The sequence below is a fragment of the Pelodiscus sinensis genome, chromosome 23 (assembly GCF_052426305.1).
Source record: "Pelodiscus sinensis isolate ZL-2025 chromosome 23, ASM5242630v1, whole genome shotgun sequence".
NCBI classification, from domain to species: domain Eukaryota; kingdom Metazoa; phylum Chordata; order Testudines; family Trionychidae; genus Pelodiscus; species Pelodiscus sinensis.
The window spans coordinates 5,012,206-5,037,608 of record NC_143074.1 but is presented as its reverse complement, the minus strand read 5'-3'; the positions used below and the strand labels follow the sequence as shown (position 1 = coordinate 5,037,608).

At 59.0% G+C, this 25,403-nt stretch overlaps 1 protein-coding gene across 4 annotated transcripts in view; it reads left to right on the top strand.

The window, feature by feature from the left end:
• The window catches only part of AKNA (AT-hook transcription factor), a 74,450-nt gene extending 49,306 nt beyond the window's left edge, over positions 1-25,144 (top strand). For 3 of the 4 annotated variants that reach the window (XM_075905906.2, XM_075905903.2, XM_075905904.2), the window contains exons 11-22: positions 40-213; positions 3,235-3,502; positions 4,169-4,275; positions 4,728-4,981; positions 6,149-6,299; positions 11,221-11,379; positions 12,141-12,253; positions 12,778-12,897; positions 13,148-13,246; positions 15,526-15,651; positions 17,248-17,425; positions 19,775-25,144. In XM_075905906.2, coding sequence (XP_075762021.2) covers positions 40-213; positions 3,235-3,502; positions 4,169-4,275; positions 4,728-4,981; positions 6,149-6,299; positions 11,221-11,379; positions 12,141-12,253; positions 12,778-12,897; positions 13,148-13,246; positions 15,526-15,651; positions 17,248-17,425; positions 19,775-20,066 — 2,041 coding nt within the window. In that variant the 3' untranslated portion in view covers positions 20,067-25,144. The remainder of the gene's footprint in view (positions 1-39; positions 214-3,234; positions 3,503-4,168; positions 4,276-4,727; positions 4,982-6,148; positions 6,300-11,220; positions 11,380-12,140; positions 12,254-12,777; positions 12,898-13,147; positions 13,247-15,525; positions 15,652-17,247; positions 17,426-19,774) is intronic. The other variant, XM_075905905.2, reaches the window with a different exon arrangement.
• Positions 25,145-25,403: the final 259 nt, after the last annotated feature.

The window sequence follows — 25,403 nt, the reverse complement described above, 5'->3', positions numbered from 1 at the left end:
GCTGGCTGGAGGGAGACTCACTCTCCTTCATACCGCCAGGTACAGTCGCTTCAAGGCCTTGCCTGGCTCTCTGAGCATGGAACAGCTGGGCCTGGCAGAGACCGGCTCCTCGCAGGAAGTGGACGGTCCTGCTGCGGAGGATGCGGGGACGGAGGAGATTCCTCCTGGGATGCTGGCGTTAATGGAAGAGAGGAGCCATGTGACCACTCAGCCGTAAGTAATTCAGGAGCCCAAACTACACGCCCTGTGATTATCCTGCAAGGGGAGAGGGGAAATGAGAAAACGCATTGACAGGGACAGCACGATCAGCCCGGGATTTGGGTATTGTTAGAAGGGAGGGGAAACTGGTAAAAAGCGTTTTTGTTATTTTAAAAAAGCTTTGATTTTCATTTCTTTGTTTAATTAATGTCCTCTCGTTGGAAACCCAAAGGCTAAAGTGCAGAGCTAAGCTGACTGGCTGTGAAATCATGTATATTACTGGTGTTTGCCCTGCCATTGTTAGGGTTCAGAGTCAACGTGTGGGCGCTTCGGGGCTGCTCTTTCTCAGGCGGGCTGCAGAGCATTATGTGGCATATGAAAGATTTTCTTTTTAGCCATGAGGGTTAGACAGGCCCAGATTTTCAAAAGTGGCCACTGGTTCTGAGAGTCTCAATTACCGTAGGCCCCAACTTGGCACAGGAAACTTCAATTCCCTGCAACTTCGTCTGGCACTGCAGCCCCCTCACCCCAGGAGCAGCACCGCTCTCACTGCCACAGGCGGCCCCGGTGAGCCCCCCGACCTCCCAGCCCCCTACCCTGAACCTCCTGCCCTGATTCCTCCACCCCCTGCCATGAGCTTCCCCCCGACCTCCCAGCTCCCCGCCCTGAGCCCCCGACCGCCCTGAGGCCCCCAACCTCCCAGCCCCCTACCCTGAACCTCCTGCCCTGATTCCTCCACCCCCTGCCATGAGCTTCCCCACACCTCCCAGCTCCCCGCCCTGAGCCCCCGACCTCCCAGCCCCCTACCCTGAACCTCCTGCCCTGATTCCTCCACCCCCCGCCCTGAGCTTCCCCACACCTCCCAGCTCCCCGCCCTGAGCCCCCTGACCTCCCAGCTCCCCGCCCTGAGCCACCGACTGCCCTGAGCCCCCCGACCTCCCAGCTCCCTGCCCTGAGCCCCCCGACCTCCCAGCTCCCCACCCTGGACCCCCTGCCCTGATTTCTTCACCCTGCTGCCATGAGCTTCCCCACACCTCCCAGCTCCCTGCTCTGAGCCCCCCCCCCACCTCCCAGCTCCCTGCTCTGAGTCCCCCACCTCCTGCCTTGATTTCTTCATTCCCCCGCCATGAGCTTCCCCACACCTCCCAGCCCCCTGGCCTGACGCCTGCAGCCCATCCCTCTGCCCTGATCCTTCCCACATCGCCAAGCTCCCTGTCCAGACTCCTGCCCCCTGCCTTGAGCCCCCACCACACACCCAACCCGCTCCCCAATACAATAATTTAAATACAACATGTACGTTTTCCTTTTAATTTACCCCCCCAAAAGACCCCAACCCACAGAACGGATACTGATGAAAATGTATCCCCATGAGTCATCAATCCCACAACTGACTCCAGAGGTTTGGAAAGTCAGGAGGTTAAACGTTCTTGCACTTCAGTGGTTGTGTTGTGGTGTGGTGTGGTGTGGTGCGGTGCGGTGCGTTGTGTTGTGTTGTGTTGTGGTAGTGCCTCTGAGCCCAGTCAGGGATGAGGGCCCCACTGTGCTAGGTGCGGTGCAAACAGAACAGAAAGACTGTCCGTTTCCCAAAGAGCTGGCAGCCTGAATTACCCCTAGATACGCTCCAGTTGGGCTCCCAGAATCAGCGGCCACTTTTGGAAATGTTTTGCCTCCGTTTTTTTAAATTAAATCTCCAATTTTGCAGGAGCAGCAGGGCAGTGGTAGGAGCCGCTCTGGCTCAGTGGAACCCTGCCGAGTGCTGTTCTCCTGCATTTTATTCACACACATTTGTGTGTGTGTCTGGGTGTGACCTAGATAAGAACCGAGTCCCTCTTCCGCTTTCCCCAGATAAAATGCAATAAAGCAGGCGCACAAAGACACCTCCCCGCTCTGTCTTTCGCTCCAAGTCACAAGCAGAACAAAAGGAGCCTTCGGCTCTTCCGGACCCGTCTTGGAGGGCGAGCTGGCTGTGGAAGCCAGGAGGACTCTGTCCCCTGGGGGCGAGCCCCTTGCAGAATGAATAAGAAGGAGAAAGAGGGCGAGGGGAGGACAAAAGGGGACAGGGCGGGAGGAGGAAAACGGAGTGGACCAACTCGGACGCGTTCCATTGTCTGGGGAGAGAGGCGAGAAACTGAGGCTCTGTCTCTGAGACCCTAGTAAAGGCCCGAACTGTGCCAGGCGCTGTACGCATCTAAAGGAAGCAGCAGCCCCTGCCCTGAATAGCTGATAAGCTGAGACGTCTGGTGGGCCGAGTCCCCCTTTGCCTGACGCCCCTGGTGGAAATCGAAAGGCTTCACAGGGACAGTTTCGATGTCAACAACGTTCTGGCAGCCCAGCCTGTCGGGGGTGGGGCTGCTTAAAATGGAAACCTGCCTGGTTCCCTGCCAGCTCCCTGGCAGCTCCCGGCAGCCTGCCTGCCATGCTCCTAGCTCCTCTGTCCCCCACGTCTCTGGGGGCAGCCCTCCATCCGAGCCCCGGAGCAGCCTGGGGCCAGGTCTCCCGTCCCTTCAGCGCTCTGATTTCCATTTCCAAATTGGAACGCACCCAGGTTTTGACTCTGGAAATCCTCCAGGGGTTGGACGGTCCTTTCTGCACCCAGCTCTCCGGGTGCAGCATGGGGCCTGGAAGCAGACACCTCCGTAGCGGGCAGGGTCGGCTCGAGCCATTCCTGCGCCCTGGGCAGCGGGTGCACAATGCATGCACAGCCCCGCCCCCGCCGCGCGGCGCCCCTTACAGCTGCTATCAGGCGCCCCCCATAGCTTGGCGCCCTGGGCGGCTGCCCGGCTAGCCCCCCCCTTAATCCGGCCCTGCTAGCGGGCCCCGGGACCTCACTGTTCCCGTTGCTGACAGTAGCAGCTCTTGTCGGGACACTGCTCCCCGCCAGCTCCCTGAGCCGCTGCTGGCAGGGACGGGGGGGTGGCGGGCGCCGGTGCCCCGTGACCGGGGGTGGGAGGCCTGACGGCGGCAGAGCTCCAAGAGGGGAACACAGCCCCCCGATGATGGGAGGTTCTCACGGGTGTTGCTTTCTCGCCCTAACAGGCAGCCCCGGGAGTGGAAGCCACGTGCCCTGCGGCCTGGGGAACGGCAGCCGCTGGTCCAGAGGAGCGACCGCTTGTCCTCCACCCAGGGCGAGGAGTCCCTCCCTCGGAGCAGGGCTCTTCCAGCCAGGCCTCAGGGTGCAGGCCCCGAGCCATCTGTGGGGGGGAAGCAGGAGCCGCTCTCCGGCCAGAGCAGCGTGGCGGGTAGCGCTGTTTCTGAGTACCCTCCACACAAGCCTTTCCGCCGGGCAAAGTCCTCCCGGCCCGAGGTGAGCACCTGGGATGCTGAACGGGAGGCAGAGCTCCCATCTCCTCGGGGTCGCTGAATCCGGGGCAGAGATCTAGGCCCTGAGAATTAGGCCCTGTCTGTTCGGGGGTGCTGAGAGCCAGCGAGACAAACGGTCCACTCTGTGTGGAACGGAAACCGCGTCCAGCCAGAGGGGGCTGCCGCCCCACGTTCCCACACCCCGGGTCCCAGCTCCTATGTCTGTGGGCAGAAATTGGCTACTCGGCTGCGGAAATGCAGCCACCTCTGGGGTGTTGTCCTCCGCAGCGGTTTAACAGCATGCTGGAATACCCGCCAACCAGTTCTTAGGCAGGAAGGGACGGATCATTTCCACACTACTGCGGAGGGCAGGGTGCAATTCCCCAGTGTGGAATATGGCCCGATGCCCCCGGGTTTTACACCCTGGCTCCTGCAGCCTGGATCTTGGGGTTTCCTTTAATGGCCAGAACCTCGGGCTTCTCTCTCCCGTAAAAGATGGTGGCCCCAGCAACGCAGCCCACTGAACGCCTTGCTAGGGCCTTTGAGCATTGACCACTGCCGGGCTGACCAGCCCCTGGCCTTGGCGTGCCTTCCCGGGTGGCCTCCCCTGTGGCCACAGACCGGCTCTCCCTGCTGATCCAAACTGCCTCATGTTCCCCTTCCCTTGCAGGACCATCGCATCGTGTCTCCAGGGACAGACAGCGGGTTTGTGGGGTCAGAGGCCAGCCGAGTGTCCCCGCTGACGCGTAGCCCGGAGCATCACTTCTCTCACCCTGCGTACGGCCTCTCTTCTCTCACCCTGCTGGCCTCTCTTCTCCCCCCTCCCAGGCCTATGGGCTGCCCTCGGCCCCTCTCTGCTCTGGGGCTGATCACAGGGAGGGAGTGTGTGACACGATGCAGGGGGAGGAGCTTGAGTATATGGGGCCCAGTGGGGGTTGGTCGTTGGTGAATAGGGGAGGGGCTAGAGCAGGAGCGCCGAGTGGGGGAGGGGATCTGAGGACACGGGGGGACCCCCCTAGTCCTGTTATCCCCGATTTGCTGAATGGGGCGAGAGGGTTTGGAGCAAAGGGGATGGCTAGTGAGCGGGGGAGGGTAGTTACAGAGCTGGGCCGAGGTGCCCGGAAAGACGTGGGACGGAACAGACCAGAGGAAACCAGCCTGGGAGCAGCCGGGCGGGTGATAGCTTGGAGAGTCCCTCAGTGAGGCCCGTGTGTTTGCCTTGTTCCCAGGACCCCTGGTATGCTGGGAAGGTCTGGCCCCACAGCCAAGCCGGCTGCCCTTCGCGCTTCCCTGAGGAAAGAGGCTTCTCCGGTGCCTCCGGAAAAGGGACTGCAGGACGTGGACCCATCCGCCAGCCAGCTGCCACCCAGAGGCAGTGCCCGGAGACATAGCCTGCCCCATGGTGGCAGCCTCTCCCAAGCCAGCTCCCCTCCCCAGTGGACAAACAGCATCTCCAGTGAGGCTGGACCAGACGCGGACATCAGTGAGTAGAAAGTGCCCATCGCCTGGCTGTCTGGACACCTCCAGCGTGAAACGCACATTGTTCCCTGAAGGGGGCAGACTTCTCCTCCCGTCTTCCGACAGTGGGAGGGGCTGCTGATACACACAGAAAATACCAATTTCCGTTTTGGAAAGCTGGGCATGTTTTTCCTCTACCTTTCCTGGGATATTTTTTTCTCTGCAAAGCCGAAGAATATGTCCATTTCCCCAAAACTACTTTTGCTTTAAAAAAAAGTTTGAAAACCAAAATTGGGCTGGGCGAGGGGGGGCGGAGGGAAGGGAGGGGTTGGCTTTTCAATAGAAAACTGAAAAAAATGGACCAAAATGAAACTTTTTCCACCCAAAAATTTCCTTTTTGATCTAAAAGATTTGGCGCAGGGCGAGTGATTCCCATGGGCCTACTAGGGAGAGGGGGGCTTGAGAGGGGACGATGGGGCTCAGGCAGCCGGAGAGAGCAGAAGGAAAGGCCCACGGAGGCTAGCCACTTCCTGCCACTTCGGGGAGCGGTTCTGGTCCCCCAAATTAAGGCTGTACCAGCCAGTGACCTTTTCTCACCCACCATTCCCATCCCCCAGAGATTTCTCTCCCCCTTTGGGCTGCAGGCTCTGTGATTGGGCTTGAAGTTTGCTCACAGGCAGGATAGATTTTAGGGTTCTTAGGACCTCGAGTCCTTCCTTTGGTTTATGGCTTGGGGCAAATCCGGCCTGGTTCCCCTTTCTCCTCAGGCGCTTGGCTTGGAGGGAAGCCGGCGATGGAGCCTCCCTCACTGTGTCGCCCTGCCCTGCTCCTTCGACCGGGGGAGGCTCCGGAGACCAGGCATGGGACCCCGAGCCGTTCCCCTCTTGGGGGGCTGGTCTGAATCCCACCCAGGCCGGCGGCTGAGCTGGCTCTGGGTGGGATGAGTTTGGGAGATCCTGCTCCAGTGGCAGGCAGCCCGCAGCGCATTCGTGTTGCTTGTTGGCAGTGAGATCAAAGACTGAGTGGCCCGTGCAGACTGACTCCTCGCCTGCCCCGACTGGTTGTCCCCAGGGGGGAGGTGAGCCACCTAACTGGGGTGGAGGGTGCTTGGGTCAGAGCAGCTGGGGCACTACACCGAGGCACCCGAGGTGACAGCCACGTAACGTCTGTGTCTGTCTCCTTCCGTCCCCAGCTCACACGGACTCCGAGGCTGAGCCGCTCAGCTGGGCCAGCCCTTCTGATTGCCGCCCCGGCAAAGCGAGACGTGCCCCCAGCTCTGCCTCAGCATCGCCTTCCCCAGGCCGCACGCCCCCCGGCCCCCTGGGCTCCCGCCTGGAACGAGAGTGAGTGAGCTGAGCTGCAGGGGCAAGGCTGGGTCGCCCCGATGCTGCGGGGGAGAAATGGGGGGAGACCGAGCGTCCCTCTGCCCCTTGGGCGGTGCATGAACCGTGGCCGCGTGTTGCCATTGCCAGGGCCAGCCTCCGCTGGGGCAGCACCATCCCTGCGCGGGGCCGCGGCTGGACGAGCCCGGAGTCTCTCTCCCGGCGGAGCGTCGTGCTGTGAAGCTGTTGTGACGCTAAATCACACCCTGGGCTCCCTGCTGTCCACTCTGGGCCAGTCCCTGGAGCAGCCCCCGGGAAGGGCTTTGTCGCCAGCCCTGTCATGAGATCTCCCGGCAGCGTCCTTAGCTCCCCCTGAGCGTGATGGGGGCAGGGTGTTTATCTGCTGTCTCCGAGCAGGGCCAGGCGGGGGGCGTGTCCCCCGTTCAGTGCCCTCTCCTTGCATAATGCCAGCCAACATTTCTGCGAGCGTTGCTAGGACGCTGACTCTCTTGGCCGGCCGGGCGGGGCGGGGCTGGGGGGGAAGAAACAGCTGGTTTCTGTGCATGGAGAAGCAGGGACGTTGGCCAAGCTCCTTGGGAGATGGGAGCACTGCACAGCTTTGCTCAACTGAGATCGGACTGGCTTCTGCTGGGCTGGGCTGGGCTGGTGGACGTTGCTGTAGAGAGCCCAGTCGCTTGCTTCTTTGGGCGCAGAGGAGCTGAGAGCGGCCTCAGGACAGGCAGGCTCCAGTAGTTCTCTCCCCGGGCGTGGGTCCAGAGCCAGCACCCTTTCCCTCCTGGAGATGAGAGCGCCCAGAGCTGCAGGAGGTGTGAGTGGAGAGGCCAGCGGGAGGGAGGAAGCGGAGAAGAACTGGCAATGACCATGCCTGTCCCGGCCTCCTCCACCACGTGCGTATCACGGATTTGTGTGGTCTCCGCGGGGGCGTGGGGTCCATCCTGGACACGGGCCGCCCCTGGGGTGGGGTGGAGGCTGGGGCCGAGCAGGCAGATGCTCGCCCCTCCGTCGAAGGCTTTGCAGTGTCTTAGCAGGGACGTGGAACCAGGGTGGGACCGGAACGGACCCTGCTGGGCAAACCAGGGGCAGGGCAGGCTCCCAAGGCAGCTGTTCTAGGAGCGAGTAACCGGGGGGAACTGGGAGAATCCGACACAGCAGGTCCCTGGCTATGCAGCCCTGTGATCGCCGCCCCGGGGTGGCGCTGTCTCAAGAGCAGATCAGGGAAAGGGTCCGGGAGTTCCCATCCCCCTCGCTGGCCGAGTGGCCGGTGGAGCCGCGAGCTGCCCTCCTGCGGAGTCCGGAGTGAAAGCTTTTCTTTCCGCAGCAAGGCGGAGAGAGCAGGGAGCTGGGCCCTCGTGAGGCCGACTGATCTGGTTCGCCTCCGCGTCCCTCCGCTCGCTGCCTGGCTGCCTCCTTTCAGCCTGGCGGGTAACGTGTTAACCCTGGTAGGACTCCCAAGGGGTGGGCTAGTAATGCAAAACCTGCCCCCTCTGCTCGCCCCCCACCTGCGCCTGGTTAGAGACCCCGATTGGAACCAGACCTTCCAAGGCTGGAAACGCCCTCTCGGGGCCAGAGCGGCCGGGGGAGTCTGGTTTCCCACTCTTTCCGTGGGGCTGGCACACCCGGTGCGAATGCCTCTCTCCTTGTTCTCTTGAGGGCTGGCTCCTCGGGAGGCGCAAATCAGCATCGCTCCGGTCACTGCAGGGGGGCGACCCCAGTTCACGCTGGCCGGGATGCTGGTGTTTCTTGCGCTGAGGGTGATTGTAGATTTTCCTAGCTAGCCGGCGGCAGCAGCTTGCGCTGCGTCTGATGGATAACGGGATCTCTCCCAAAAGCGGAGCGGACACACGAAGGGGTCCTGCATCCTGTAATGAACGGGGCAGTGTGTGCAGGGTGGAATGAGCACTGCTCAGGTGTGTGTCCTAGATCCCATTGTGCTGAGGGAGAGTCTCCTTCAGCTGGCAAGACCTGGTGCCTTCTGGAGCAGGGAGATCCGAGGCCTGTCCTGACGGTCTGGGACGCTGCAATGTGGCCGATAGCGACACCTGAGGGAGGCCTACGGTGGCCCCGGATTTCTGTGAACCTTGAACCCGAGATCCTGAGTAACCTGGAACTGACCGGTCACATGTGTGTAGCCTTAATCTGGGTGACTTTTGTGGTATTTTTAGCCTATTCCCTGCTATGCCCTGGAGTTCTGGGACGCAGCCAGGACTCAAATAGGAAGGAAAACATGTTTCTCTCACTACATCTCCCGCAGCCCTCTGGCGGGAGAGCCTGTTCCCAGGAGGTCTTGGCCCTGCCTTTCAGGGCCGGCCTTAGGGGAAATGGTGCACTGGGCAAGCTTGTGTTTTGTGCCCCTGACAGCTGTGGGCAGAGCCCCACCCGTTTCCCATGGCACACATGGGCTCCCCAACCATTGTTCCCTGTAAGCTGAGCGCTTGGGCGGTCGCACAGGAGAGATTCAGGTACTGCCCATCTGATTAGCAGAGCGCCCGCAGCCTTCCACAGCTGGCAGCATGAGTTTCTGCTGGTGGTGTACATCTGCACATGCCTCAAATAACAAAATTTATTCCACCACGGATGGAAAAAGTTGGAGGAAACACAGTCCCCAACCCCTCTGCCCCCTTGGCCCCTAGTCCCTGCACTTCCCTCTCACCTGTGACTCCAACTCAGCCCTGAGTTTCCAGCATGTCCCGGCCCCTACCCCCCTGCCTGGTACCCTCCACCCCCTTTGCCCAGCAACACCCATGCCTAGTTGCCCTTCACCTTCCAGCTATGGTAGCATGAGCCCAGTTTGCCGGCTCTGAGACATCCCTGCTGCCTTTGCGGACCCCAGAGGCCTGGCGCCTTTGGAGAAGGCTGAGAGAGTCCTCCACGCTGCCGCCCCCGATCCTCCATGTGGGTTGAGGGTCTCCTGTCCCTGCTCAGGGGACTTGCTCCATTGTGGAGACTGAGGCCCAGGGAACTATGGTTTGGGTGCCCAGGCAGAGGGGCCGGGTGTGGCAGGCTCTGGAGCCAGACCCCTGGAAAGTGTCTCTAGAAGGACTAATGACAGGTAGGGTTGCCAGCTGGTCTCCCAAAAAATACCGGACATGCTGTATTGTTTTGGTGGAGCAAAAAGAAAAAAGGAACGCAGGATAATAAGCCCCCCTTCTGGGGCGCCCAGAGCGACGATCGCAACCCCGCCTCCCAGCTGGGACTCCCTGGCTGGGAGGCGGGGCTTCCATCAGCGCTGGGAGCCTGTGATTGCACAGAAGCCTGGTGGGGGTGGAGGGAGTGGCTGGGAGTCCCCCGCCCCCACCAGGCTTCTGCCCAATCACAGGCTCCCAGCACCAATCGCGGCCCCGCCTTCCAGCTGCTCCCCCCGCCCATGCCAGGCTTCCGTCCGGTGCGCAGCCGGAAAAATCACAGACTACCGGAGATTGCACGTGTCCAGTATTCGCTGATTTTTTTTACCAGACAAAGAGCAAATACTGGACTGTCCGGTAGAATACCGGACACCTGGCAGCCCTTGCAAGATGGCAGGCTCCAAACAGTTCACAGCAACTGGGCAAATCCTCCACCTTGCTCTGCCGTGGGCTGATAGTTCCCAGTTGCTGTGGTCAACCCAACGGGCTTTCCTGTTTGACTTCAGTGTGGCCTCCACAGGGCCACAGCTGGCTAAAAAACCCGGCCCTGGGTGTGCTTGAGCGCATGGGACGAACAAGAGGCCAAGACCCGCTGAGTTTTCATCAGCATTGGCTTGAATGCCGGACAGCCAGCGGGGATTCGGGCTGATCCGTGTGGCAGGGATACGTTCGCGGTGGCTCACCCCCGCAGCCACGTTGTAAGGGTGACTGCCCGATAGATATCGAACCTCGCGCTTCTCTTGGCTGTTCTATCGCTCCACCGCTGGCGAGCAGCATTGTCCAGCGCAGAGCTGGGTATTCTCATCCACTGCGAATTGTCTGGGAGCTTCTCCGCGGCCCTGAGCCTGGAGACATGCGCGTCCCCGGCCCGGCTGGTACAGCGCGTGGAGGGGCTGTCGGAACGGAGCTGGGGAGCAGAATCAGCTGCGCGGTGGTTCAGACCCGTGTGCGGTTCCTCTCGGCCACACAAGCCACGGGCCTGTTGAGCCGCAATGCGCAGAGCAGTCCTTGGCGATGCCGGTTGGAGTGCGACGTGCCGTCTCCTAGGCAGGACTCTTGACCCCTCGTGTGTTCTCCGCCTTTCCAGCGTCCCTGCAGGAAGGGCAATCGCTTGCCCCTTCGGGCTGTGCCTGGCTGCAGGCTTGTGTGTGGCCCACGTTCGCCGTGTCCAGGGCCGTCCGTGGGCATCCGTAGCAGTGGCACCAGCTGGCGCTAGCCGTGAAACCACGGCAGCTGCTTGAGTACTTAGCCCAGGGCGTGGGTGGGTGGGCTGGTCCAGGTTGCCGCGGTTTCACTGCTGCTATTACTCAAGCTGGGTTGGATCCACCCCGATTAAAGCGAGTGTGGACGTGGTGCTTTGTGCCGCTGCCACGTCTCCGGGTTGCCGTGTAGACACCCTCCATGTTCCTGGAAGGGGCGGAGCCCCAGCAGAAGGGGCGTGGCCGAGGGCAGCCAGCCCTCAGCCACACCCAGACCATGGTGCCCCCCCAGCGCTGCATGGCGCACATGGTGTGATGTGCAGCCCAGGCAGCCCTGAGAGCCTCCCGGAGCGCCCCCCGCTGTGTTCTGGGGGCGATTTAAAGGGCTCGGGGCTCCGGGCGAGGCTGCCCAAGCCCCTTTGAGTCACTGGCGCCCAGGGCAGTTGCTCTCTGTGCCCCTGCAAGGGTCTGCGGCTCTCCGGGGTCAGGCAGCCGGGATGAGCGGCGAGGGGGCCGGCCGTGTGATTTCAGGCAGGCGCAGAGAACCGAGGGTTCTCCACTTGCTTCGTTTATTAACCCTTTGTCCCCTCCCCCTCCTAGCCAAGCCATCCGGGCGCTGCAGGACGAGGTCTCGCGGCTTCGGCAGCGGCTGGAGGAGAGTTTGCACCGATCCCGCAGCTGCCCAGAAGGGAAGTCCTCCCCGCGCCCTGCTAGGAGCAGGAGGCTGCCTGTGCCGAGCGGCCCCTCCGCCCCCTTTGGGTAGGTGCCCAACCCAACGTGGCCCAAATCCCCCTATGGAGCCTCTCCTGCAACCTCTGCCAGCCGGAGCGCAGCGCTGCAGGGGCCAGCGGCAGCCTCCTTGTCCGCTTCGCTCGGGAGCCCGGGAAGATTCCTGCCCTCCCCAGTGGAACCGGCCTGTGTTCTGCTGAGCTGAGCAGGGGGCGGGAGGGGGAGGCGGTTCCAGCTGACGGGAGCTGCGCTGGAGAAGGCTCTTGCACCGGCAGCGCTGAGCGGGGTGGGGGTCAGAGGGGCAGGTGGAAGGGGGCGTAGGGAACGCCAGGCGTGAGCAGCACAGGGGTCCTGCCCGGGCTGCCGCCTCTGGCTGTTGGGGGGACAGGCCTTGCAGCCCTCGTCCAAGTGGCAGAGGCGGGTTGATGCTGACGAACCGGGCCCCTTGTCGCCTGGTGGGGGGTGGGCCCTTGGCCTGGCAGTTTCTGGGAGGACGAGGAGCTTCACGGGAGCCTAGGACAGGGCCTGGCTCGTTTCACCCCTGGGGGGTCCTGGCGGGTGACAGGTGATTGTGCCCGAATCCCCGCAGCAGCCCTGCCAGGCTCCCCAGGTCCCTGGCTGCTAAGCACGTGGCAGCTCACCCTCTCTGTGCTTTAATCCGGGGCTCCTCAAGGCACCTGCTGGGAGCGTCACCCCGACTCTCGCCCCCCCAGGGCCAGGGGGAGGAGGTGGTGCCTTCCCCTGCCCCCAGAGCCGCCCAGGGCTTCATTCTGTGTCTGTCCCTTCGCCAGCCAACCCGCAGAGAGGAGCCCAGGCGGGCGCGGGGAGCCGGCTCCTGCCATCAAGCCAGCGAGGCGGGCGAGGTCGGCATCGCTCCCGCGGGATGGGCCGGAACTGGACCTCAGTGAGTAGCCCCCGTGGAACCTGCCCCTGGGGGATCAGCCCCCCCCCTGCTTTCCAGGAGCATTGGAGCGACAGCAGGGTCTGCTTTGCTTGGAATCCCCCTTCCTAAGGGATTTTCAGGTGCCCTTCCCGTATGTGCAGGGGGGCAGATCTGGCAGGCGCATGCCCAGCTCCAGCCCCCTCTAGGACAGCTGGCGTCGGACCTAGATCCAAATGCCGCAGCGTCTGCCCAGCTCGTTTCCCTGGACCCTGGGGTTTGTCACAAGGGCGGGTGGACGCTCCAAGCGCCCCTGTGGGCGTGACCCGTTCACCTGGCGACAACAGCAGATGCCTGAGCGGGGTTCCCCCCACGGCACCGCACCTTCCTCACCCCCATAGTCTTGCACCAGTGCATGCTGGGAAGGCGGCTCGCCCCTGCAGCCTAGGGAACGGCCCAGAGCAAGGCGCTGGCTGCTTAGAAACTCCCTTGGGAGGGGGGGCGTGGAGGTGGACAGCCACCAGATCTGTGTCCTCTGTGCTCCGCAGCTTCCGAGTCGGACTGCTCCGCGCCGCAGGCTCGGGATGGGGAGCCCAGGGCAACCGTCTCCTCCTGGCAGAGCCCTCCAAGGGCGCTGGACATGCTGACCTTCCGGGGCCAGTACACAGGTGGGTGAGCAAAGGCAGGGGCTGCTCTACCCTGACGCTGCCTCTCGTGTGATTCCCGGCGGCCGCCCTGTGTTCTCAGCCTGGATCCCCGCTCCTTGCCCCGGGCACAGGCCGACTGCTGCTGGGCTGGCCAAGCAGGAGCGAGCGTCCACAGCTCAGTGCTGGCGTGCAGCCTGCAACACCGCCCCCCCCCACCGCCCAGCTGGGCCCCCCCCGAGCGTGCTGAGCGAGCGTGCGTTGGATTTTGCAGGGACACGCTACCACATATCGACCCCTGGGTCCCCAGAGCGGAGGGAAGACACGGGCCCCGCTTCCTGCCTCCATTGCCGAGGGACCGGGACGCAAGCTGGTAAATATCCCCTGGGCGCCTCTTGGGTCGGACCCCAAGGAATCCCACCTCAGGCCTGCTTTGCCCTTCACTAGCACCTCCTGCTGGAGACTTCCCAGGGCTTCCCAGCCCCCTGCTAACCAAGCTGTTAGCCAGTCAAGGCATGGGCCAGTCACGCAACAAAGCTTCCCAGCTCCCGGAGGAGAGAGATGCAGAGAGCGCCCCCCACTGGAAGGCAGATGAGTTTGGGGTGGATTACCCCCGGAGAAGGGAACCGTGAGACAGTCTCGCAGCCAACCCGGGGGTGGCAGGACCTCCTTCATCAGGCCTGCCGATGGGGAGGCGGGCAAACGGGGGCAATGGCTCTGGGGCTGGGCGATTCAAAGGGGCCGGGGCACCCCGCTGCTGCTGTCGCGGCACCTGCAGCTCTGGGCCCTCACAATGCAGAGCGGTTGCAGGAGAGGTTATGCCTGGCCCAGCGCGAGCCAGACTGAGCGCTGGAACTGCCGACCCGTATCCAGTTCCAGGAGTCGATAAAATCTGTCCACCACTCGAATAGGCAAGTACCCGCATTTCAGCTTCCTTAGTCTGGGGGTGCTGGGGGGCCGCCAGCTGGGTGGCACCGTGAGCCGGTTGCCCCCACCCCTCCTACCCCTGTGTGCCAGGCCTCCACTCCCCCCCCCCTTTGCCCAGGGGGCTGGCGGGCTCTCAGTTCTCCCTACTTTCGTACTGGAAGAGGAAGGCGCCGGCTCCCTCTCTTGGTTGTGCACCAGCAGGACTGGCCAGTCGCTGCTCTGGCTGTGAGCTCTGAGGAGGGATCTGCAGCTATGGGGGAGCAATAATTTTTTACCGGGGCCACTTCAGAAATGTTTGAAGTGGCCCCAGGCCGCATTGGAAGGGGCAGGGCCCCAAGCGGAAGGGGCGGGGCCAGAATACTTCCCTGCTTCCCCACCAACAGACTGATTGGTCTGGAGGTGGGGCAGTGCGTGAAGTCTTTGCCCCCCTGAGAGGTTCCCCGTAGGCGACTTCGCGCATGCTCCCTCCTGCCCCTGGCCAATCAGGGCTGGGTGGCGGGGGAATGTGCCGAGTCTCCTCCCGCCCTGCCGGGAGCACGTGACACTTCTAAGTGGCAGGGCAGAGGAAACTTCATGCACTTCCCCCCACTCTCAGGCCCTAATTGGCCTGGGTCTAGGATTGCCAGGTGTCCGGTTATTGCATCTTCTGTCTGGACGGAAGCCTGGTGGGGACATTTTTCCCCTGCCATTTCTGGCAGGGGCAGAGGGAGCAGGGAGCGTGGGAATTTAAAGGGGCAGTGACTTTTTTTTTTTGTGCTCAACACGTTTGGGTCCCCCCCCCCTTTTTTTGGGGGCTCAACCAATTTTTTCCCTGCCATGTTCGGGATTTTGGGGGAAAGTATCTGGCAACCCTACTAGGGGCAGGGGAGTGGCAGGGTCTCCACGGGCCGTATCAACCCACTGATCTGGCCCACAGAGGCCCTTTTGCCCACCCGAGCTATGGGTTGAGGCACAGGCATCCTTGAGGGGGTATCGCTACTGCCAGGGAGCAGGCGAGGACAGATCGGAGAACGTGGCATCCTCCACTGCTGGCCTGTTAGCTCAGCCCAGGTGTGCCTGTCTCTTGCGCTCTCCTTTGTGACGTGACTATGTGGATGCTGTTTGTGGTTAGGGAGGCCCTCACATGATCTACAGGCTGGGGGGGGGCATTGGCTGAGCACCCCTAATCCTTGGATTTTTTTAGCCTTTGAGTGCAACCTTGCCCTTGTCACGCTGTGCTAACGCCAGCTGTGTGTTGAGCCACCTGCTTTGTGTGTCTGCTTTCCCAGTGCTAGCGACAGACATCACCCCCAGGGATGCCCAGCCTTCCGGACAGGCAGCCACCTGCACTGAACCCTGTAATGTGGCTAAAAATGAACGTGCATTGCCTTTGCCAAGCAATCCGTAGCACCGAGCGCTCTGGGCTCATTGCATGTCCCGTGTCATCCCCTCGGGTGATTTGCCTGAATTTTTGCACATCCAAGGTTGTGTCCATCTGTGTTTTGCTCAATCGCTAAGAGGAGCCCACGGTGCCGTGAAAGACAGGCTGTGGCATTTGCAAGTTGTCACCCAGAATACTCTGCAACCGTCTTTTTCAAAAAGTTTCTGCAACTTGCCTCAATCTAGTGTCCTGACAACTCTGCTGCTTCCAAGCAGCCTGAAAACTCCTGTGGGTGTCTGTGGCCTTTTGCAATGTGCAGCTCTGTGGAGTTACTTTGCTCCCTGTGTCTCCTGGCTGGTTTTTAGGCAGTGCATCAGCAGAGGACACCTTGAGACCTGCTCAGCATAGCACACCAAGGAAAACACTCTGTCCCATCTGCAGTGGGCCCAGGAGCACCCCGGCTTCCAAACCCAGAGACAAAGCGACACACGGTGGGTGAACATTGTGCTCCATTGGAGCGTTTCCATCCTGTGCATGAGGAGTGACGTGGTGATGGTTCCCGTCACGGGGCCTTATGAAAGTAGGCTGATGACTGTGACCTAACTGGAAAATGCTGTATGCAAAATGTCTCACGTAAGGGATGCGTGGAAAGCACGTACTCCACTGAATATGATGAGGATTGGGCCACAAGAAATCTCATGAGCTTCCACAAGGACAAGTATAGAGTCCTGAACTTAGGACGGAAGAATCCCAAGCATTGTTACAGGCTGGGGACCAAATGGCTAAGTAGCAGTTTGTCAGAAAAGGACCTGGGGGTTACAGTGGATGAGAAGCTGGATAGGAGTCAACAGTGCGCCCTTGTAGCCAACAAGGCTAATGGCATATTTGGGGCATTAAGAGGAGCATTGCCAGCAGATCCAGAGAAGTGATTATTCCCCTTTATTCAGCTCTGGTGAGGCCACATCTGGAATATTTTGTCTAGTTTTGGGCCCCCCACTACAGAAAGGATGTGGACGCATTGGAGAGGGTCCAGCGGAGAGTGACCAAAATGATTAGAGGGCTGAAGCGCATGACCTATGAAGAGAGACTGACGGATTTGGGTTTGTTTAGTCTGCAGAAGAGAAGAGTGAGGGGGGATTTGATAGCAGCCTGCAACTTCCTGAGGGGAGGTTCCAAAGAGGCTGGAGAGAGGCTGTTCTCAGTAGTGACAGATGCAGAACAAGGAGCAATGGTCTCAAGTTACAGTGCGGGAGGTCTAGGGTGGATATTAGGAAAACCTGTTTCACTAGGAGGGTGGTGAAGCCCTGGGCTGGGTTCCCTAGGGAGGGGGTGGAATCTCCATCCCTAGAGGTTTTTAAGTCTCAGGTTGACAGAGCCCTGGCTGGGTTGATTGAGTTGGGGTTGGTCCTGCCCTGGGCAGGGGGATGGACTGGATGACTCCTGAGGTCTCTTCCAGCTGAATGATTCTCTGATCCCATTTGGGTGCATGTCTCATTCCTGTATTTGAAGTTAGAAATATGCCGTATGCACCTGTGTGACTACTGTCGCCATGCGAAGTGAGGGCTGTTAGTAATAGTGCACAAGGAACTCAATGGCCCAGTCCTCGGGACAATGGTCTGTGAACAGACGTGTGTTTCCTGCAAGACTGGGGGGTGGGGCTACGGTTGGCCCAGCCAAGACGTGTGACTACGTGCCCTGAGGCTGGGCCCCGTCTTGGAAGCTGTACTCGTCCACTGACAGGGAGAAAAAGTTTGAACTGAACACAAGGGGTTCCCGCCTTGGGCAAAACCTATATAAAGCTGGGACGCCAAACAATAGGGGCTGCTGCCAGACGCCCGGTCACCCCTGGTTACACCCAGGGTGGCTGCTGGAAACATCTAAAACTGAAGAGGGGCAGGCCGGAGCCCAGGCCGGGAGGCTGTCCGGTCTGTGAGGGAAGCGTATCTGAGTAGCCCAGAGGAGGAGATGTTCCATGTAACCGGCTCCTTCGTGCATTAAACTTCGCTTGTGGGTTTTATTTTGTTTGGAAACCTACTTTGTTCTGTCTGCTGGCTCCTCTGACCACGTGCATCCTGCCTTCTCCACAGGGGCAGCCCGCGGCACAGAGAGCACCTCCTCTCAAGGCTCCGGCCTCAGTCACAGACCCGAGACGACGCAGCAGCAACAGCAACAGCCCGGCCTTTGGTACCTGGCAGCCCCACCCCTTGGCACAGCTGTCAACTACATCCCAACGGTGCCCCTGGTGCCTTACTCACCCCCCGTGCTGTAAGAGCAGCTCATACCACTTCTGTTGGGGCAGGGATGTTCGGAGTTCCCTTCTGAGATTGTGGGAGGCAGCCTAGGATTTCTAGGGCCAAAGTAGAGACCAGAGAGAGGAAAGATAGTCCAGTAGCTAGGACACAGAGCTGGGAGGTGGGAGAATGGTTTTGGTTCCCTGCTGTGACACAGGCATCCTGCCTGACCTTGGTCAAATCACTTAGGCCAGATTTTTAAAGATATTTCGGCATTGCTCCACTCAGCGTGGCCAAATCTAAGTGATTTAGGAACTTAGAAGCTTCATCTGGAGTGCTGTGTCCATTTTTGGGCACCGCATGTTAAGAAAGACGTGACCAAATTGGAGAGAGAGCAAAGCCAATCGGTTCGGAAAACCTGAGCTCCAAGGAAAGGATAAAAAAGGGGCAGGAAGGCTAACAGGGGGCAGGGTGTAACCCTTCCAGTGCGGGAAAGTTTGTTCTGAAGAGGACAGTGATCAGTTGTTCTCCATGTCCACTGAGGACTGGACAGCAAATGATCCGCTTAGTTTCCAGCGAGGAAGAGTCAGGTGAGATGTCAGGCAAAACTTTCTCACTCTAAGGTACTTACGCTCTGGAACAGGTCACAGCAGTGGTCCGCAATGTGGTGCCTGCGGGCGCCATGGCGCCCGCCGGGGCATTTGTGCACGCCCGCCGACAACCTGGGCCGGCCTGGCGCGCGGCGCACTGGAGGCGCCAGCCCCAGGCGCGCGATACACACTGGCGCCTGGTGCGCGGCGCTCGGGCGGCCCCAGCCCCGGGGCATATGCGGGCGCACAGTGCCAGCGCCGGTTCCAGCCCCAGGCGCGTGGCTCGGGCGGCGGCAGCGGCGGCCCCGGGCCCACGGCACAAGGCACTCGGGCGGCTCCGGCCTCGGCCCTGGGGCACATGCCGGCGCCGGGTGCAAGGGCTTCCCCGCCCCTGGCGTGCCCCAGGACGCGCGGCCCCGCCCCCAGGCGCCCGGCGCATGAGTGGCCCCACCCCCAGGCGCCCGGCGCATGAGTGGCCCCACCCCCAGGCGCCCGGCGCATGAGTGGCCCCACCCCCGGGCGCCCGGGAGCCTCTAAAGGTTGGGGACCACTGGGTTACGGAATCCCCATCCTTGGAGCCTGTGTCTAGACTGGCAAGTTTTTCCACAAAAGCAGTTGCTTTTGCGGAAAAACTTGCCAGCTGTCTACACTGGCCGCTTGAATTTCCGCAAGAACACTGACGATCTCATGTAAGAAATCAGTGCTTCTTGCGGAAATACTACGCTGCTCCCGTTCGGGCAAAAGTCGTTATGCGCAAAAGGGCCAGTGTAGACAGCTCAGATTTGTTTTGTGCAAAAAAGCCCCGATCACGAAAATGGCGATCGGGGCTTTTTTGCGCAAAAGCGCGTCTAGATGGGCACGGACGCTTTTCTGCAAAAAGTGCTTTTGTGGAAAAGCATCTGTGCCAATCTAGACGCGCTTTTGCGCAAATGCTTGTAACGGAAAACTTTTCCATTAAAAGCATTTCCGGAAAATCATGCCAGTCTAGACGTAGCCGGAGGGTTTTGAAAACCGGTTGGACAAACAGCTGTCGGGGAAGCGGGGGGATTTCTCACTTTGCCTGTTCCTCTCTGAGCGAAGGGGCACAGACTAGACCTAGAGGATCCATTGAGGTCCCTTCCCGCCGTCCATTTCTGTGATGCTAAGTCACAGGACAATGAGACCAAGGCTCCTAAGTTAGTCGGGCGTTGCAGCTGCTAGGGGAGCCACGCCGAAAGACCTTTCCGCCTCCGGCCTCTCTGTGCCTTAGTTCTCCAGCTGTAATAGTAACGCGCCTGTCAGATGGTCAGCCGCCCAAATGCCGTGACCATGGAGGCCCTATCGGTCCCTTAGGCACAGAAGAAAAAGAAAGTCTGGGTCCCAAGCGAGACATTTGGGTTTCCCTCCACTGACTCATTCACGATGCCTTCCCAGTGGTAACAGCATTCCGCTGAGTGTTCTCACAGAGAGGCGTCCAGATACACACGTCTCTCTCTATGTACCCCAATGGCCAGTCGGTGCTGCCAACCGGCACACATGCAGGTTCTGCCCACAGGACACATGCCACCCTGGCTGGGGGGCTCTGCTGTCATGTGAGCCTGCCAGCCATCCACAGGCCTAGCAGTAGCTGCGGGGCAGTGTCAGCCATGAGTCGGGGCGTGTGGCTCACCGCCGCCCCCTGTTGGAAGGGATTTGAAGTGCGCGAGGGCAAACGTTGCCAGCACGTGCTCTAATGAGGTGGATTGCGGTAGGATTAACAGACCCCCAGGCGCTCAGGGCCATGGGCTGACATGTTCTCCTTGCTTACTTTGCAGCTACTGTGCTCCACCCGCACCTACCTCAGTCCCCGACCCGGCCGGCCTGCCCCCCCACTACTCCAGCGGGTACTCAGTGGCAGAGCTGAAGCCCAGGGCCACGCGGCAGCAAGCCCATCACCGCCGACACTCGCTGATGCTCGGCATTGACCGCCTGGAGGACCTCAACTGGTCCCTGAGCCGGGCCGTGGAAGCCGCCAAGAGCGTGAAGTTCACCACCAAGCAAATGAACAGGTCGCTGACCTCTGAACTGAGCAAGGCCAGGAGCCTGAGGCGATCCTGCCTCTTCTGACAGGAGCTGGGGGCAGCTCCCCTGGGCTCTGGAGGGGACCCCCTGAGCCAGCAGGCTGAGCCTCTCAGAACATCTGGAGATGAACTTCCCGCAAACGTCTGGGGAACTGATTTGCCAAAGAATGACTCAGCTTCCCGCCCCTTCCGGGGGGTGGAGAGCCGCCCTCCAGCGCCTGAGGAGCCCGTGATGCGCTGGACCCCCAGGCGTCTGCGCTGGGAGCTCAGCCGGCAGAGTCATCTCTCCACTCTTCTCCAGAGCCCCCCCAGCCTGCATGGCCCAGTTGCCTTAAGCCTCTCTCCTGCTTGGGGGCTGCCGTTGCACTGGGGGTCTCGCCGGCCCCTCTCCGCTTGGCCAGTAGCTTTCAGTTGGTGCTGCTTTGCTCGAAGGAACGATTTGAAGATGAAGGGAAACGGTGACAGTCCTTGGGACACGGGACTGGGCAGAGCTGCTCTGGCCTCCCAGGGGCCTGAGACCCGCACTTTAGAATCCCCCGGCCTCGTCCCTAGAGAGCGCTCGAGTTTTCAGTAACGTTTTAACTTCCCCTTCTTCCCATTGGCCAGCTTGGACACGGACACTGGCCAATGACTTACCATCTCACTGTGAGGTCCCACCCCTTACCCCTTGCAGAAATTCCCACCTGGGCCTTGCCCCCAGCCCCGCCCCAATACAACACATCACAGGGCTACTGGGGCACAGCCTGGCTGGGGCAACTCTGTTTACAAGCTGAGCCTTTTCAAGAATTGCTCCTGTTTTGTGTGGGCCCTGTCACAGTAAGGGTGGCAGTAGGTTACCTCAAAGTGCTTGTGGGGGACAGGAGACCTGTCTCTATTCTACGTTCACTGCGGAGGTGAATGGCGGAGGCTCAGGTGGTTATGAGGAATTGGTTTTCTCCCTGTTTGCGCCGAGGTGTTATTGCCGGAGTGACGCTGGCGTGGGAGGGGACGTGAGAATCGCAAGGGCTTTGCTTCTGGAGTCTGGAACTCCGCTTAGCTGGCAATTCAAGAGGATCGTTCACCTTCTCCTCTTCTCTCTCCTCCTGGCCCCTGCTTGTCCAGGCAGGGCGCTCCCCCTCTGATCCAATTCACAGCTTGGGCGACGAAGGGACGCAACATAGGACGTTCCCATCAGGGCGAGCCCTTGGCGCCATCTTCACCGGCCCTGGGGCTAATCCGGCCCTGTCTGACCGGCTCCAAAGCTGTGATCGCGTGTCCATGGACTTTCTCAGCTGCACCCCCTAAGGCACGCAGGAAGGATCAGTCTGCGGGCAGCAGCAAGCAGAGGGTTACGCGACCAGTGTCCAAGTAAGAAGTGCCCATCCCAGCCGCTTAGACAATTCCCATGCAAGCAGTTTGTAGCAACTTCTTTGATATTTTCCACCATCTCTGCTGTTTCCTGGGTTGCTGATGGCTCAGCTGGAGAAAATCAAACAAAACCGGTCAGTTTCATTGTTGCGAAGGACTGATCCTGACAAGCACCAAGCCCCCTTGCTTCCTCTTGAATCTGAGGGTATGTCTACATGGCAAAGTTTTTTCTGAAAAAACAGCCATTTTTTTCGAAAAAACTTCACTTATGTCCACATTGCAGTCATGTTCTTTCGGAAAAAAATCGAAAGAATGCAGAAGTTTTTCTGACATTGGTAAACCTCTTTCTACGAGGTAGAAGCCTTTTTCCGAAAGAGCTCTTTTGGAAAAAGGCGTGTGTGGACAGGGAAGAGGGAGTTCTTTCAAAAGAAGAGGAAAGAGGGAAAAGCACAGGGGCCCTGGTGGCCACTCATCCATAGTAATCACAGCTGAAATGTGAGAGAGCATCCATTCAGTGTGGATGCTATCTGTCGAAAAAGCAGATCGTTTTTTCAATGCACTTTTGCAGCATGGATGCTCTCTTTCGGAAGATCTCTCCTGGAAAGTGTCTTCCGAAAGAAGCTTTTAGTCTAAATGTGGCCTGAGAGAAGACGTAGCAAGTCATCACCTTCTGCAGATCAGCCACAAGGTTAGGTCCTGGCACTGACTGGCCTGCACTAGCCCCGTGCTGCTGGGTCAGGTGTGTTCAATGCTGCCTCAGTTTCTGTGTCAGTCTTGTTTTTATCGGCATTGATTGTGCACTGCGCCTCTCTCCGTGTCCATGGAGATGAAGATCCAAACCTACAATCGGATCCAATAGGGTGCCCCCACAAGAGCTGGTAGGAAAGTCTGTAAGGACACGTCACCGAACTCTTCCTTTTCTCTCCATTTTCGGTGAAGGGTTTCTACATTTTTCACTTTGGAAAAAAATCTGCAACCAGAAATATTTCTGGTTTTGGTGCTTCCCCTTTCCTCCTCCTCCTTCCTGTTTTGCCACTGAAAAGGCGAAGGAGGAAGGGGAAAAAGAGAGCAAAGGCTGGCGGGATCGATCGCTGAAACATTTCAAACAAAAATCATGGTTAAAAAGTTGGCAAATTTACCACAAAAACAACCCATGCAAAAATGGCCAGTTTGGGCAGAAGGGGGATTTTTTTCCCCCGTTGGAATAAAAAACTCAAATGGAAACATTTCAGCTACTCTCGTGACATCAGTAAGGTTTTTGCATGGGTATAGGAGTCAGTCTTTCTGTCCATCTGTCTGTCTGTTCGCCCCCATAATATCTGTCTGCCTGTCTGCCAATCATCTGAATTCAGGATTGTTATCTAGGTTTGTAATCCCCTCTGACAGGGGGAAAAAAAAAACTTTGAGCCATAATAGGACACTGTCCCTTTAAAACCACATGATCTTTCTGCTTACTTAGTTTTAGGGTTTAAGCTTTATATCAAGAAGGGCCTGTTTGCATGTTGATATTTGTAATGGAATATTTCTCTTTGTGGTAGCTGGTGAGTGGCTAAATCACTCTCTTTCGTCAGGTTTTGGGGAGAGAGAGTGTTGTGTGTTTGTCTATTTCAACATAATCCTTAGGGCATTCCATTTTGTACATGTAATTTATTGTTTTTTTTAAAGCTGTTCCCACTGTTTGTGCACTTTTAAATCTGTGAGCAAATGCTTCACCAGCCTCCAATGGTCCTTCTCTGGGCAAAAGTGTGCATATGCCCTGGGGCTTGGGGGCCGAGGGTCACACAAGCAATCGGGCCTCCTTGGAGAAGGTAGGAGAAGGCTCTGGGTGCTGATGGTGCAGTAATAGCCCATGGCTGCTCTGCTAATGGGGCTGGATCAAGGCTTTGCGGGGGTGGGGGGGCATAGCTAGGTACTGTAGAGGCTGTTCCCTACTGCAAGGGGGCAGGCCAGCCCGGCTCAGAGCAAGCGCTTGGACAGAGGAGGAGCTCTCCGAATGCAGGTCCATCCTGACATTGCTCCCCATGGTACGTTCCTCAGCCTAGTTTGAAATGGAGCTGGCTGTTCAGACCAGACCAGATTTAACTGGCAAAGGCTGTTCTAGCAGGGCCTTTTCCTTGTTCCAGCTTAGGTGGCTGTTTCTGGAATGGGTCATTCCGGCTTCATTTGAGGGTAGGACTCACTCTAGTTTCCAAATCAGCAGCGTAGGGAGAGGACAGGGCCCATCAGGGGTCTGCGTGGCCCATGCGCAGGGTTGCCCGATTCTGCTGGTTTCCGCCCGCGTGGGGTTTTTTCCTACCGATGTGACGCGCACAGAAAGCAAGAGCAGCTGAAGTGAGGTGCATGCTGACTGCACGCAGCGCTGACTGTGCGTCGTGTGCTCCCTCAGCATCCAGACCAAGCGCTGCTACGGTTCAGTGGGCCCACCCTGCAGATTCTAGAGACGCAAGCGCAGTGAGCAAACCTGCCCTCGCCCAGGAGACTGGCTTGGTTACGACAATCTTGCAGCCCACAGAGATGGAGGCCCTTGTGTGGCGCACGCACCGGCCTAGGCTGCCCATCGCTGCCTTCGATCACGTGCTACAGCGTATGGAAAGAACCGTTTTAACCTCCATGAGCGAGAATTAACCTTGGCTTTCCCCGTCTCCGCTCAGGGCCTGTTCCACGCTCCATGAGACGCATTTTGCCTGGCATGGGCAGAGACTTACGAGACTCTGTCCCAGCTGTAACTTTCTGCACACAAGCCATCTGTTATCCAGCCGTATCTCAAATTCCCGGCGGAAAACCAACCTTCATTGACTTCAATCAGGACATTCTTTGGGGGATGGGAGGACCTGATCTGAAAAAAATCACAACGCAAGTGGTTTCTGGAATTGATCCAGCACATGTGCTTTATAGGCAGGGCCTATCCCCAGTGTCCCCTTATGAAAATTATATTTTGCTTGGGTTTTTTAGTAGATGTACTATAACCTGGCTGTGGCTGTTTTCAATGCACAAGGCAAGTTATCAGGTCGCACGCCTTGTAGAGACTTCACAGAGCCTCCGAGATTGTCCTACCACAGGCAGAGCCCTGGAACAAGGGGAAGTAGTGGTTGATCCACATTTCAGAATCTTTGCACGTTGAAAATCAGCGCGGACAACCGCTGACAAAAAATGGGGGCGCTTACCCGAGATGGCGTCTGACAAAGCAGGAGAGCAGAACCGAACCCTACCGGGGGAATATTTTGGGGGCAGTCTCTTAAGATTAACGTCTTGAACGAGTGTTTGCGTGAGAACCTCTCCATTAGAAAAGCTGGAACCCACAGACAACAACCTCTGCTATATAGCGAGAGACGAAAGGCCCCATTTCACTGTGCCACACTGAGCAATTCTCCTTGAAATGTGAAACCTTTGCTGAGAGTGAAGTTGTTCTGTTCAGGTTTTTTTTAAAAAAGACTTTGCTACAAGAGGCTTCCATTCGATGGACCAAATTCGGGCCTGGCTTTTAAGGGTGCGGGGCCATTGGTGCAGAGGGGTGGCAGGCACAGCTGGTTGTACTGTGGCCGTGAGCCCCCGAGCTCTGGAAACCCGGACACTGAGATTCATGCCCCTGGCTGGGGGAGCACAAGGCGTTGGGGTGTGTGCGTGTGTGTATTTAATTCCAGGATCTGTGGTAACCAGAAGTGAAAGCGACGCGTTTCGCCGCGCATGGTTTTGTAACGAGCTCGCAGAGCCATTCGACAGTATTTTGTAACGAGAGATGCGCCTATTTTTTAACAAAATAAACGTTTGTTTTTCAAACCCAGCCTCTCTCATGTGCTTTGGGCACAGTCCTGAGCCTTCCCTCTTGGCAATTATTAATATACCTGACCGGTCCCGGACACGGGAATTTGCCGGACCAGGGGAGGTTTGGGAGGAGGAGGACACCAGCCTCTCTGTTGGGCTCCTCTCCCCAGACACCTGGGTTCCTCTCCTGGTTTTGGGAGCTGCGGCAGCCCTGCTGGAGCTCCCAGTCTCGCAGCCCTGCTGGCTGCAGGCTCTGCTGCCTCGCGAGCTCCAG